The 13,171-nt window shown below is 36.5% G+C and overlaps 1 protein-coding gene across 4 annotated transcripts in view; it reads left to right on the top strand.

Annotated features, from left to right (window-relative positions):
• The window catches only part of VPS13B (vacuolar protein sorting 13 homolog B), a 471,233-nt gene that overhangs the window by 407,345 nt on the left and 50,717 nt on the right, over nt 1–13,171 (top strand). For all 4 annotated transcript variants that reach the window (XM_042785990.1, XM_042785992.1, XM_042785989.1 and 1 more), the window contains 2 exons: nt 5,468–5,649; nt 7,448–7,797. In XM_042785990.1, coding sequence (XP_042641924.1) covers nt 5,468–5,649; nt 7,448–7,797 — 532 coding nt within the window. The remainder of the gene's footprint in view (nt 1–5,467; nt 5,650–7,447; nt 7,798–13,171) is intronic.

Genomic DNA, 13,171 nt, shown 5'->3' with positions numbered 1-13,171 from the left:
TACAGCTACAGAACAAGCTTAAGGCAACGGTTGAGCCTGAGGATCACGTTCTGTAAAAGAGAAGCCTTGTTTGGGAGGTGGTGACAGATACTGTGGACCTGCAGAGAAGGCCAACCTTTCTGGACCCCTAGTACCATATAGGCAGTCCACACTGACAGTAACTTTGCTGAAACAGTGGCTTCATCGAGCAAACATAGTGTTGCCAGTATGGATAGTTTCTTGTGACTAAGCACCCTAAAATGTATTCCGGATTGTACTTGACCAAAAAATGCCAAACTTTTTTGGTTTTGAGAGGGAGAGACTGCCTCATGTCACGGTAAGTTTCAATGTTAGGCTTGTGCCTAAATCAAGGGTTTAACCTGAGATCTTACAGACTTGTGAGAAGAGCCACAAGAGCTGTGCTTAAAGCCAGTGCCAAGTGTTAAACCAGGGAACTTCAAGGCTGAGGGATCTGTGAGTGAGAGCGAGAAGCGAACACTGTATAAAAGTTGAATCTCGGTTTTCCTGGAGACTTGTGATGATGTGACATTAATTGCATGCTGTAACTGTATGATTGATTAGCAAATTTAATTCACTATTAATTGCAAAGTGTAAAAATGCTTAGTCTTGCTGAAGTTTATTTTCATAGTTTGATCTTGTATTTTGGGTCAGACTCAAACAGCTGCCATATGCATGCAGCTGCTGCTCAATGATAATATTTTTTCCTTCAAATTCTGCAGGGGTTTTTTTGTGGTAACCTCTATGATATGCTAATTATTAATACCAGAGAGCAGATCCCTTGTGTTTTAAGTACTTTATTACTGATTCCTAACATCAGTTATAAAGTATGAAACTTATGTGGCTCGTGTGACAGGAAGACAACAAGGTTTGTGAGAAGATGTGGATCCAGCTGATACGTTGAGAAGTAGCTGGCAGGCTGAAGTGTATCAACCAATAATGAATATGGGAATATGCAAAGATGTCGTAATCCAAATCCTGTGGTATGCAACCTCTTTCTGAGATTGATCAGGAACTAATTAGAAGTGTAAAAATCAAGGCACTATCTGGTTAAGGACATAGTATATCTGTGCAAGTTGTTTATTTTTAATAATTTTGTAGACTGTTCATTATTCAATGAATGTGTAAGGTTTGAATGAACATTTATGGATACTTATTCAATGAATGAACAAATCTGAAGTCCTAAGTGAAATAATTTAGCATTCCCTTGGGGATTTAGTATAGTGTCTATGGAAGGAATAATACATGGCAAAAATGACTGTTTATGGAAGACCTTAAAATAGGGGATTAAAAGGAAATTCTCATAGAATAAATTATTTCTATAGATCGCATTTTCATGCTGCAGGACTAGCAAATTATGATCAGAATTACTTTTATTTAAAGCTCTGTTTGGTTGATGAGACCCTAAAGCCCCTCCCTGGTTTGGTTGGGAGGGGTTTATTATTCTTTGTTTAAATGGGTTACATTACAAGATGTTTTATATATTTGTGCATCTCCTGTGTAATGTAAACAGTATTTTTATAATTACTGACATACTAATGTGAAATAGGAATTGAAAATGCCTTAAGATACAAACCATGAAACAAGTACAAAAACTTTTAAATAAGCCTTAAATTGCTACTTTTTAAAAGTTAAAGTGAGGAATCATGATCATGTTTCTTGCTAATTGTTTTAGCTTTTATTCAAAGTAAATGATGTACTGGATTTTGACCTCTAACAATTTGGGTTCAGACCAGCATTTGAGTCATAAATTAAATGAGTTAAGTGGTCTCTTTCTTCTTCCCAGTGGATATTTTCCCATGTTGCGGTTTCATCACAAATGGCGGTTTTGGTTTAAGTATTCCACTCTTAAAATAACAAGAATAATGCAGGTCACCGTTAAGTCATTGTTCCCAGTTGCCATATATTTAACTTGTGCTGCTTTGCATGATGTGTAACTATCATACTTCATAGTATATAATGACCTCACTTGTAGATATTTTCCATTTTAAAAATTCTGATATTTCACAGGATTTAAAAAAAAAAAAAAAAAAAAGAAAGAAAGAAATTAATTTCTGAATTTCTGGTATTAAAGTCAAGTTGGTTTTATTTAGAATTTCCTCTGCTTTTGCTACACCCATCCTTCAGTGTGTTGTGCCAAACACAAAGCAGTAGAAGCTGGATATTCCTTTTTTCCCTGGCTGAAAAATTGTAGAGTCCACACTGCATTTTGTAGTTCCAAAGCAGCCAATACAATGTGGGATGTTTCTGATATTGTATTCATTTGAAGCACAAATTTTGGTTTCACAATCAGATTTACCTCTGATATTAATGCTACTACTGTTGTTCACCAAGACTTAATAGAAAGTTTCCTGGATTTTCAGCTAACACTGCTTTATTTTCTGTTTATGCACAGCATGCAATGAAGGACTGTGTCTTTGATTTCTGTGCTCTATGCATAGTAAAAGTAGAAAGTAGCAGTGCTAGAGGTCTGCTGGAAGTCTACCTAGGCAAAAAATTTAAATGAAATTTAATTTAAAGTTGGAGGGTCATGGTAGTGATTGTAAGGACTGTAGTCCCCCTTTAAAAACTGTTCTTTTGATATTATGACCTTTTATTACAGTTCTTTTTTAAGGCAATTCTATAGTAATTTGGATGCTGCTTTTAGTATATTTTGTACTGTAACTAGTTTATACTGTTACTGTATTTTTATTTTCATAAAGACGTGGGAGCTGTAATTCTGCATATGGTTTGTGGTTGAGTAAAAATCAAATGGACCCCTTCACAGATAAAATAGTAACACTTGAACAAAGTGTGGGCAGATAGGAAAACTGATGAAAGAACCCTTGCTGCATTTCTGTTCAGATCATTTCTAGAAGCTGATCTCTCTGTAGAGCGACTTTCCCTTCTAAAACATGGTTTATCCCACATTGTGCTGCTCCTCCCAGTCCTCTGCTGCCAGTGCTTGTCCCTCCCTAGCATGGGAGAGGATGCAAAGCTGGTTCTGACCCTGGGAGCAGCATTGTCCCACCCTCATTTGCTGTTTCTTTCTGGTTAGGTTTTTAAGCATGTGGTTGGACTCTGAAGTTTGTTAGGGAATAGTTTCACTGGTAGGCCTTTTTGGTTTCTAAGGTGACTCTCCATGGGGAAACAAAAACCAGTTTTGAATCTTTTTGTTCCCAACATTTTAAGTTTCAGAATATTACCTCCGCTTGGTCTGCTGCTTGTGGAGTGAAAAATTGGAGCAAAATATGGCTAAATGCTTTATTTCCCTGGTGTGAAGCTCTTGCCACATTTCCTTCTGTATCAAGCATGTCATGTTGCCCTGTAATCATTGTGGTTATGAATAAAAAAATTACAAAGGTCCCATCACAGTAAAATGCTCAATAAATAAAAGGCAGGTATATAAAATTTGACTAAACAAGAATTTGGAGGGGTTTTTTGTTTTTTCGTTTTTTGTATCCATCTCCAAAAAAAATACATCTAATGAAATAAAAATGCTGAGTCACTGATAGGTAATTTATACAATAGGTTTCTGAGGAAAAGAAATTTATAATTTCAGAATAAACCTCAAATTTCAGAAATAAATGTCCTTCCTTTTTACTGCATTTATTGTTATTTGCACAATTTGTACAAATTAAATCTTAATTCAGATTATCAAAGTGTAATTATTTTTCTTTAAACCTCATAGTTTGGTTAACATTTTTTTGCACCCCTCTACCCTTTTTCTATTTTCATTCCATATGTCCCTGAACTTCTGTTTCTAAGCAAAATGCAATGAGCAAAGCTTCTTAAAATATTGAATTAAAATATTTAATATTAAAATATTCTGAGAACACTAACCAGTTTCACAGCTTCAAAAGTATTTAATGGTCTAAATCGGCATATAAATTTTGGTGGCTTTTGGATTTGCTTCCATGCTTTGTTCCAACAATCTAAGGAATATCTGTGGCAGAGCAAAGAAAAGCATCCTATTTCTTTGAATCTAGTCCAGTCCCACAGGTGCTTTATTATGTGAACACAAAGAATAAAATTATTTCCAAAGATGCTAGTTCTCAAAGAGCCTACAACACCACGTTTGAATTGTAAACAGGCAATTTGAAGAGGTAAAGCAGCAAAGGAAATCAGCTAAAAATTTGATTAAGTGATCTATCTCTCATCCTTCACTGAACTAATCCATTCTTGATATCCTGTCTTGATTCTTTGGTAATTACCTAATTTTAGTTGGGTTTTACTGCTACACAAATATTTTAATTTATGTCCACAAGTCTAAAGTTGGATTTAAGCTCCATAAATAAATACCATACTATCTAGTTACCATAACTTAAAATAATACTGATAAATTTACATATCAATGGAATTCTATGCATTTGCAGCTGAACATTTTGAGTACCTACTATATTTGTGCATAATTTTGCAGTAATATGCATGGAATGGTGACAAATTTGGTCCTAAAAGTGTAAGACATGTTTCTTTGAAAGCCAATGTTAAAATTTAAACTTGTGTTAGAATTTGAAATATCTTTAAAATGCCAATGAAAATCTATTCACGGTGCTTTGTAAAAGCTATTTACTTTCTGACAAAATGAGTAAGTTGACCTCAGTTAATCCTTCGTTAAATTTTATTTTAAAAATAAAAGCAGTATTTGACTGCGATGTGGACTTGGTTTTCTTGAATCAAGTCTATGCTTTTAAATTAAAACTCTTAAGTGCCAAACTGCAAAGAGAGTGAGAATAAGAAACATTAAGGATAGACTTGGCTTAAATTAGAAAGTTTATTTGTACTTCAGTGGTGTCTTAGCAACCTATAGAATTGTGATGTAGTGTTAGTTTCTCTCAAGAGACTGAAAGAGAATGCTTGGAAATTCATGGCGTCAGAAGCATGGCTACACAAAAAAAAAAAAATCAGTGCAGTGGCATTTTAAATGTATAGTTAATATGTTCTAATAGGTGCTAGTAAAGGCTCCAGGCTGAGCTTACAACACTTGGAGATTCTTTTTAAATGACGACTGTAGCATGAGGAGAGCAAAGGAAAGAAAGCTTACAGGAACATGGTTTATGCATGGAAGTGTTTGATGGTTATGAGATGGTTTCCTTAAAATAAAATGAAAAAAATATTCTCTTGACCAGATTAACTTTCAGCTGTTTAGCTTTAATAATGGTAATGTACTCTATTCAGCAATTTCAGCAACTATTTCAGCAATTAAAGATACGTGGTATATTTTGATTTTACTTTCTGTAAATATGCTTCACTTCTGTGGTTCAAGTGTTTCAGTTTGTAAATTGAAAGTGCAGTATGTAAAAGCATTGTTGGATTTCAATCTTGTCTACTGTGTCTCACTTGGGAAGCTCATACAGTAACATTAGCAATTAAAAGAAAATTACAACATTGGCTGTGTCAGAAAACCAACATGGCACATGGTCAAGTCCTAGTGTAAAGCAATAAAATCCTAGGAGTACTGAATTACCACTTTGTTTTCTACCTTCCACAGCTCAGAAAGTGAATCTGGCTCACAAAGCACTTGTGATCAGCTTGTAACCCCCACGGCATTAGCAGCCTGTACCAGGGTTGACTCCTGTTTTACTCCTTGGTTTGTGCCATCACGAAGTGTGTTGATCCAATTTACTTATTTGGAAATCCACCTCTGCCATCATCTTGATCAGCTAGGCACAGGTATGTGCTCCTTTATGTAGAATAATAAGAGCTTATAGTTCACACATGCTGCTTAATTGCTGTTTTGCTGTCTGTAGTCCAAATTTCCTCATTCAAACAGGCATTCTTGAAATAAATTATCACCAACAGCCACCGGTGGTACAGACTTCAGGGTAAAACTGATGACTTCTGTGCATTGAGAAAGTACATATGGTAGGCAGTGAGGCTGGCTGCTCAACCCCCTTCCTCCCTCCGGAATGGGTAACTGTAGAAGCTGTCCATTTTTCGTAGTCTGATTAGTAACAGCAGGTGCCACTTCAGTTTTGAGCCATCTTGGTGAATGGATTTGATATTTTAAATTTTCCAGCGTATTAACAGTGCTATTAAAATATTTGAAGATTTTGCAACCCCCTTAGTAAGAATTCTGTGGAAGCAGTTTGAGAATTGCAGGTTTAACTCTTATTTCAGTTGTGATCACTTTTGGAGCTACATCTGGTTTTGTTCAGTGCTCTCTGTCATTGCATTAATGGCAAATACATTCCAAGAGATCTTTAGATTATTGTCTGATTTTCAAATGCCAGGAATGCTTTCCATGGAAGATGAGCAAATATCTTAGATAATTTTGACAGGGACAGTTTTCTCTTTGAGTAGCTTTTGTGTTCCTGCAAGTATTATAATATATTCATTATCAAATCATACCAAGACTGACACTCAACATCTAGCAAATCATTTCTTGTCTATCGGCTGTCTATCAGTACATAATCTTCCTCACTATTACACTCTAATTCCAGATGTTCAATCTTTAAAATTACACGTACTGGAAAACGCAAAAATCAGATTAAAATCAAACACAGCTGTTTCATTTTTCAACAGTGACTGAGTTTATGCTGATGCTGCTGTTGTTCTTGTTATGGCACCTAAAGGCCTTCAGTTTTGGGGCTCCGTTGTGCTATATTATACGCGAAGGGAGAACAAAACTTATTGTATCCATTATGCTTTTGTAGAATAATAGGGCTTGATCCTGGAAAGTGATGAGTGTTTCGCTTCCAAATCTGTAGAGCACTTGAGCATATGCTAATTTTAAGCATGTGAGCAGTTCCAGCAATGTAAATAATAACATCAATGGAAATACTTGCATGCTTAATGTTACACAAGTGGTGTACGTGCCTTGCAATGTCTGCTGCCACAGTGCTCAGTACTTTGCAGGACTGAGACTTCAGTGAACATGATAAAATCTTTTTTATGATATATTTCTCATGCTTTAGTCTTGGGATACTGTTTTGTTTAATTTCTAGTATTATGGGGTAATATGTCGCATCTCAGTGGGTTTGTGGTCTTGAACTCTCTGTAATTTGCAGCAAAGACAATTTTCGTTGTGGAGCTGGTTAGCCTACACAGTCACATGTCAGCAAATATTATATTGCTAATTTTTGTTGTATTCATAATATGCTATGTGTGTAATAGCATATATATCTACTATAACAAAAAACTCACAGAAATATGGTCTCTGCTCCAAATAGGTGGCAATCTGAAGTATCATGCAGTGTGTAGATAAAGTAGTTTGGCTGGCCGGTCTGTTTACTGTGAAAGGATTTTGGTTTGCAGATACTTTTTGTTTGCAGCTGCGATTAATTACAGTTCTATTTTACATCTAATAAACAGTGTGAACAGGATTAAGTTCAGATTTCAGAAATGTCAACTCTTCTATGAATTTTACTTGTTTTCATCATATGTACAAGCAGTTAAAACACAATTTACAAAAACATACAGAATGTGGTAGTGGCGATTTTCTAGTCTTGTTTATTCTTCTAATTTTCAGCACCACCAAAGCTTCTTCAGCCGTTTTTATCTGATAAGAACATGCCACCTGAACTAGAATACATGATAATTTCCTTTGATGAGCCTCGTGTATATCTTCGTCAGTGGAGCGATGAGTCGATGTTCCAGGAGATCCAGCTTTCAACTCAAGCCAACTGTAAACTTTTGGAGTGCCGAAATGTGACTATGCAGAGTGTTGTGAAACCTTTCAAAATCTGGGGGCAGATTGCTATTTCCAGCAGTGCAGTAGGAAGGCTATTGGACTGCACAATAATGGTGGACCCCATTTTTATCAACTTTGGCCAATATGCACTTCATTCTCTAAATACAGCAATTCAAGCTTGGCAGCAGGTATGCAAATACAATAGTGAGAAAAAAAAATGTAGCAATTATGATTAATTTAATAGCAAATTAGAGTACCAACTGCATTCATTAAAATACTCCAAGATGTCAAAGCTTTAATTTACACTAAAAGTACTTTTAACTAATAAACTTTAGTTCTGTGATAGCAACAAAAATTAGGAGACAATGAATTCTATATGCAAAGGTGAATGTAGCCAGAACTGCTTGAGTTTCAGTGAAACTACATGGATTTATATCAGAATAATCAGAATCTTGGTCTTGAAATGCATAATATTCCATTAATTTATTAGAAGGTGAGTGATGCATGATACATAAGCACAGCCCATTCTGAGCGATAGAGCATATTGTTTCCAGCTACTACTTCTATCCTTATTGAAGTTCAACACTAGTTTCACATTACATTCTGTGCAAGCAGCCTTAATGGCTGAAGCCAGTCCCAGTGTAAGGAACCTTGCTTCTGCAATGACCCCTCAAAGGCCTGTAATTCCCTTACTCCACTATAGCCTTGAAATCAAATCATTCTCTTCATCTGCCTGAAGACCTATGTGGAGCCTGGGAATTAATTACCTATCATGGCACTACAATAACAAAGCCCCCAAAAAAGGATAAAACATCTGTTTTATATAAAAAAAATCTTTTTTAAGGGCATTCCATGGTTTTCTTGTTGCAAAAGGACATTCATAAAACAAGATCTAGTGTGATTTAAATCTTTACAGCTGGCTCAAATATCAATGTGAACAAAAATCTTTGTAGCTCCAATTTCTGTTTTTTGTCATATTTTGAACAATGCTTTTAATAGAAAACAAACATAGAAAGTATAAGAGTCTCCTTGGTAGGCTGTTTAAACCCAAAATATTTCTGACTTAGTACTAGTTCGTCATCTAAGACATGTGTGGCAACTACTGCAAAATGGCCTTCAGAAAGGTCAGTTTCCTCTTAGGATGGAAAAAAAAAATATCTCAGACATAGCTATACATATAAATAAAATATGGTGCATAAATATTTAAATGTTTTAAACCACATCACAGTGTGAATGACTGACTGACTACTCTGTGCCTTGAAGGAATATTCTGAGTTGAAAAAATGGAATTGTATATTTGATTAAGTAGAGCCATATGTCGCATAGTATATTGCTGACAGGTACATTCTATGAATAGTTGGTACTGATTTATACATGGATTTGGCAATGTTAACATGAGCCACAGGAGGATATACTTCTGTAATTGTTGCTGTAATTTTCTCGTTTCCTCTCATGTCAAGGGTACTTGCCACCATGTTCTGATGTGGTGGGTATCTAGCCCTGAGTATTTGAGATTAAAAACTTGCATCGCTTTGAAATTAGGGAACAGTTAACACACAAGTAGGTTCAAAACAGCTTATTGAATTAATTGTTACCAAGATATTTTGTATGTGGCCATACCTCCAGATTGGGGGGGTGGCACACACTGCATGGGGAGGGACTGGATTTCCCAGTGATAAGCATTGTTTGATGTTCGCTGTTCACAAAAAATACAATATAAATGCTGCCAACTAGAAGCATAAATTTAATAAGCAGGAAAGGTTATTTGAATTCTCCACATATTTTTTACTGGATTAATATCTGAAACAAGTGATGTTGTAGTCAGTGGACAGACAGATGAAGCATGAAACAATTTGGCCCTGCACCTCTAGGTCAAGAGTTCAGGATTAACAGAAGCCTCTGCCAGTGTCTTTGTTTCCTAGATATGGACTGATTTTTTTTTTTTTTTTAAGTAATGATGAACATTTTGAAAGTAGATTAAGCCTAAAAAACACCAGGCATACAATTTGCTTTATACTTCTAAGTCACATGCTGAAAATCTGAGAGGATTAGCACTCTTTAAGAACAGTTTCCCCTTTTGACATATTTCACTGTCTCATCTGAAATCCCAGTTTAAATACAAGCAGTAACAGACTAATGCATATCTAAATGCAAAGCTAAAGTAATGATTTTAATAATCAAATAACTGGTCAAGGAACTTCAAGATTGTTGTTAATTTAGGTTTATTATTTAATAATAACACACAGAGTATCAAATGAGATAGAAAACGCATTTCTCCTGTGCATATATATGGCGGGGGGTGTTTGGGTTTTTTCCCCTTTATTTGGGCATCTAAACCTTCACAAATTGTTTTATAGCATGAGGGCTTTGTGGTATCTAGAGACACAGGGTCAGCTGAGAAGACAGCTCCCCAGGTATGGTACTAAGTATTCCTGGGGAAAAAACTATTCCTTTGTGGTCTTGCACTGCAAATGTTTTCCTAAACCCCTCAGAAGTTATAAAAGCTCCTGTTTTAAACCATTAGAACTTCTTTTCCTCTAAGTCTGTGTGGTGCTTAACCTTTCTGTTGGCAGTTGCATAAGTTTTCTTAATGAGCTGGGATCAGTCAAAATGACATCTGTGATCACAGTAGTTTCCCCATCTTTCTACCATAAGCACAAAGAACAAAGGAAAGGGGTACAGAAAATTTGCATGTAGCTTCAATTTAACTTTCTATCTGGTAAGGTCAGGATACTGACATGAGAATGAAGTTTAAGCAATCAGAAGGAAAATGTTCTTTTCTCTTAGAGGAACTTCGAGGGAGATAAGAAACTGTTAAAGACTTTCTGTCCAAAAAGCACTACTAGGTACTTGAGAGACAAAGAATGTGTACATGTGTGTGTGTGTGAGAGAGGGAGAAAGCTTGCACAGGTCTTCAGTAGCTTGTGAAGCACACAGAAAATAACTCTGTGCATATAAAGAGTCCTAGGCTTTTATGGGGCTTTTTTCCAGAACCAGAAGTGCTTTGAAATAGCTGTGAGCTGAGACGTGAGCAGAATGTCCTGAGACAGGGAAAGCCTGGTGACTAGTATTATGTGGGATGTTTTTCCCCTCTCTGAATAGAATTCACAAAACATTTGGAAGCCCAATAAAGGAGAGACACTTTCCAAGCCTCTTTGAGAGAAGAGCTGAAAAATGATCTAAAAAGGGGCAGGAAATTGTCCCCCAGGAACTGACCCTAATCTGTAGCTGATTCAAGATGTTGATCTTTTGCTGATTCTTTAGATTTGCTGTTTTAATTGAGAAATGGAATTTTTTCCCTAATCCACACTTCAGGTGTTTTCAGCTCCTGGAGTTATCGTTCAGCCCTTCAGCATCTTTGCCACACAAATGGTCCAGTTCTATTTGGTTTTATTATGTCTGGTTTCTCTACACTCTCTTTCATCAATCAAGATTTCCTCACTCATCCTGTTGCTGATTTTTTTTTTTTTGTTCCCTTTCTGCTTCCGCTTGAGGCTTCTACTGTCAGACTTCTGCAACAAATTTGGGATCCAGTCCCCTGTGATGGGTGCAGGGAGTTGCTGCAGCTCACCAGAGACCAAGAGGCATGGGTGGTACTCTACCTTGGAAAAATCTAAATTTACTGCAAGGAGAATAAGAGTTGCCTAGAACCCTGCCTGTACAGTGCATAGTTGCCATACTGAGTTAAGCATGCCTAAGCTTCCTTGATAATCCTTTAGTCAGCTGTTATTATCAAGACTTGAGGCATCAGTAGCTGTCTCTTAGGCCTGTCAGCATGGAGCTAGGCCTTATTATGCAAATCTTGGTGGTTTTTTGGTTAAAACTTTGGAACTGTTATAAAATTGAGCTTAAAATATGTCTTTTGCTTAACTTTGAGAAGTGTTGCTGTTAAAAACAGTGGATTCTAGTATCAAATCTAGCATTTAAGACTAATGATTAATGGCAGGCATTGATCAGCACCAAAATGTGTGCATGTCTATTAATAATCCCTGATGGGATAACATTCCCCCAGTACAATTTAGAAGTTCCATGCATACCCAAAACTTGCTAGATTCTCTTTCCCCTCTGGAAAATGCAAGAACCTATTTGTGTTAACTTGAAACTAAGTTAGTTAGGTAGGTGAAAAGAAGGTAGTTCATCATCTGCTGGTGTTGTTCTTCCAGTCTCTGCATAATCAGCAAGAAAATGCATTGGAGTAAAAAAAAATTTCTTAAATTGCCCTGAGGTTATAGTTAGGTTTGACTATAACAACAAGCTGAGCTCTATGGATAGTAAATCCTCCCTTTTTAAAAGAACATTTTGCAAAGCTGTAACAGGAAAATATATGTATTTGTGGTAGACTTATGGGTATGTGGGTATGGCAGTTTGACAGTAAAAAGTCATAGATCCACCACTAGAAAATGCCAAAATAAACTTTGCACTCTGAAGTGGCACTGTAAATGTCAGCCTTTAGCATACCCAGGTCTGCTACTGAATGCAATACAGACATACTCCTCTGTAATGAGTTTTGCTACTTTGAAAAAGTGAGATTTTGTATATGCTCACCTGAGTCTTGTTTCACAGAAGATACCTGATCTTATGCAGAAGAATTAATGGGATTTTGATAGAAGCTTGAATCAAAATATTCTCATGCTCCTAGGATGAATACTTTTTTGCACAAACGCTCCCAGCTAGCCAACCTTCTGACATTCAGCCACGAAAGAAATCACAACCTACCTGTAGACGTGCACCTTAGGTTCTTCTGAAGTTAATAACAGTAGTGAACATGCATTCAAGAATGCTAAATGGGGTATACCTGACAGACTTCACTTTTCAGAAAATCTGTTCCATGTATATCACCCAGCAATGTGCTACAAGCAATGTACCAAACTGTTTTTCGTGGATAACTAAGGATCCATAGGGATCTATGAGGAAATATTTTTCTTTCTCTTTTGTTTGATCTTGGAATTTCTGCAGGCTTCCAGGCACATTGTTATCAAAGTACTAGAGACCTATATGATCATAGACAGAGGAGGTGCTAGCTTCATTGTGTCCGTTTAAAAGGTCCACTGAGAGAGCAAGGAGGGGAAACAGAATCAGCTCTCAAAGTCTGTGGAGGTCCCATAAGTTAGAGAAAATGTCATGGGAAGAAAGGATGAAAAAAGAGCAGCTGGGCTATATTGTGGAGAGAAGGGAACCAACCAACAATAAAGCATTGTCAGAAGTGTGTGCTAGGAAAGATGGGTCAAAAAGAGGTAAAAAAAAAACACAAGAAGATGAATTCCTTGTGTTATACTCATTAAATTGCATGAAGACTGTCCAAATGTTGCTTTCTTGCAGTAATTGGTATGGTTGCTAGATAGCTGCTTGTAAGTGGAAGGTGCCAGCCCAGTAGTGTCTAGGACAGGAATATGAGAGATGATATACAAATCAAATTGTCAGTCACATTTTGACCTCTCCCGTATACGGGATTATAGTTCATGCCTTCAGGGGCGGAAGACCTGTAGCTCTGGTAATTTTTATGACTATCATATAGTCTCATTGTGTCAACAGCGTGACAAGCAGCCAGATGAAAAGCAGAAA

This window comes from Tyto alba, unplaced genomic scaffold, assembly GCF_018691265.1.
Source record: "Tyto alba isolate M040663 unplaced genomic scaffold, T.alba_DEE_v4.0 Super-Scaffold_9, whole genome shotgun sequence".
NCBI classification, from domain to species: Eukaryota; Metazoa; Chordata; class Aves; order Strigiformes; family Tytonidae; genus Tyto; species Tyto alba.
The sequence above is the reverse complement of the archived record's forward strand: the minus strand, read 5'-3'. Positions and strand labels throughout refer to the sequence as shown.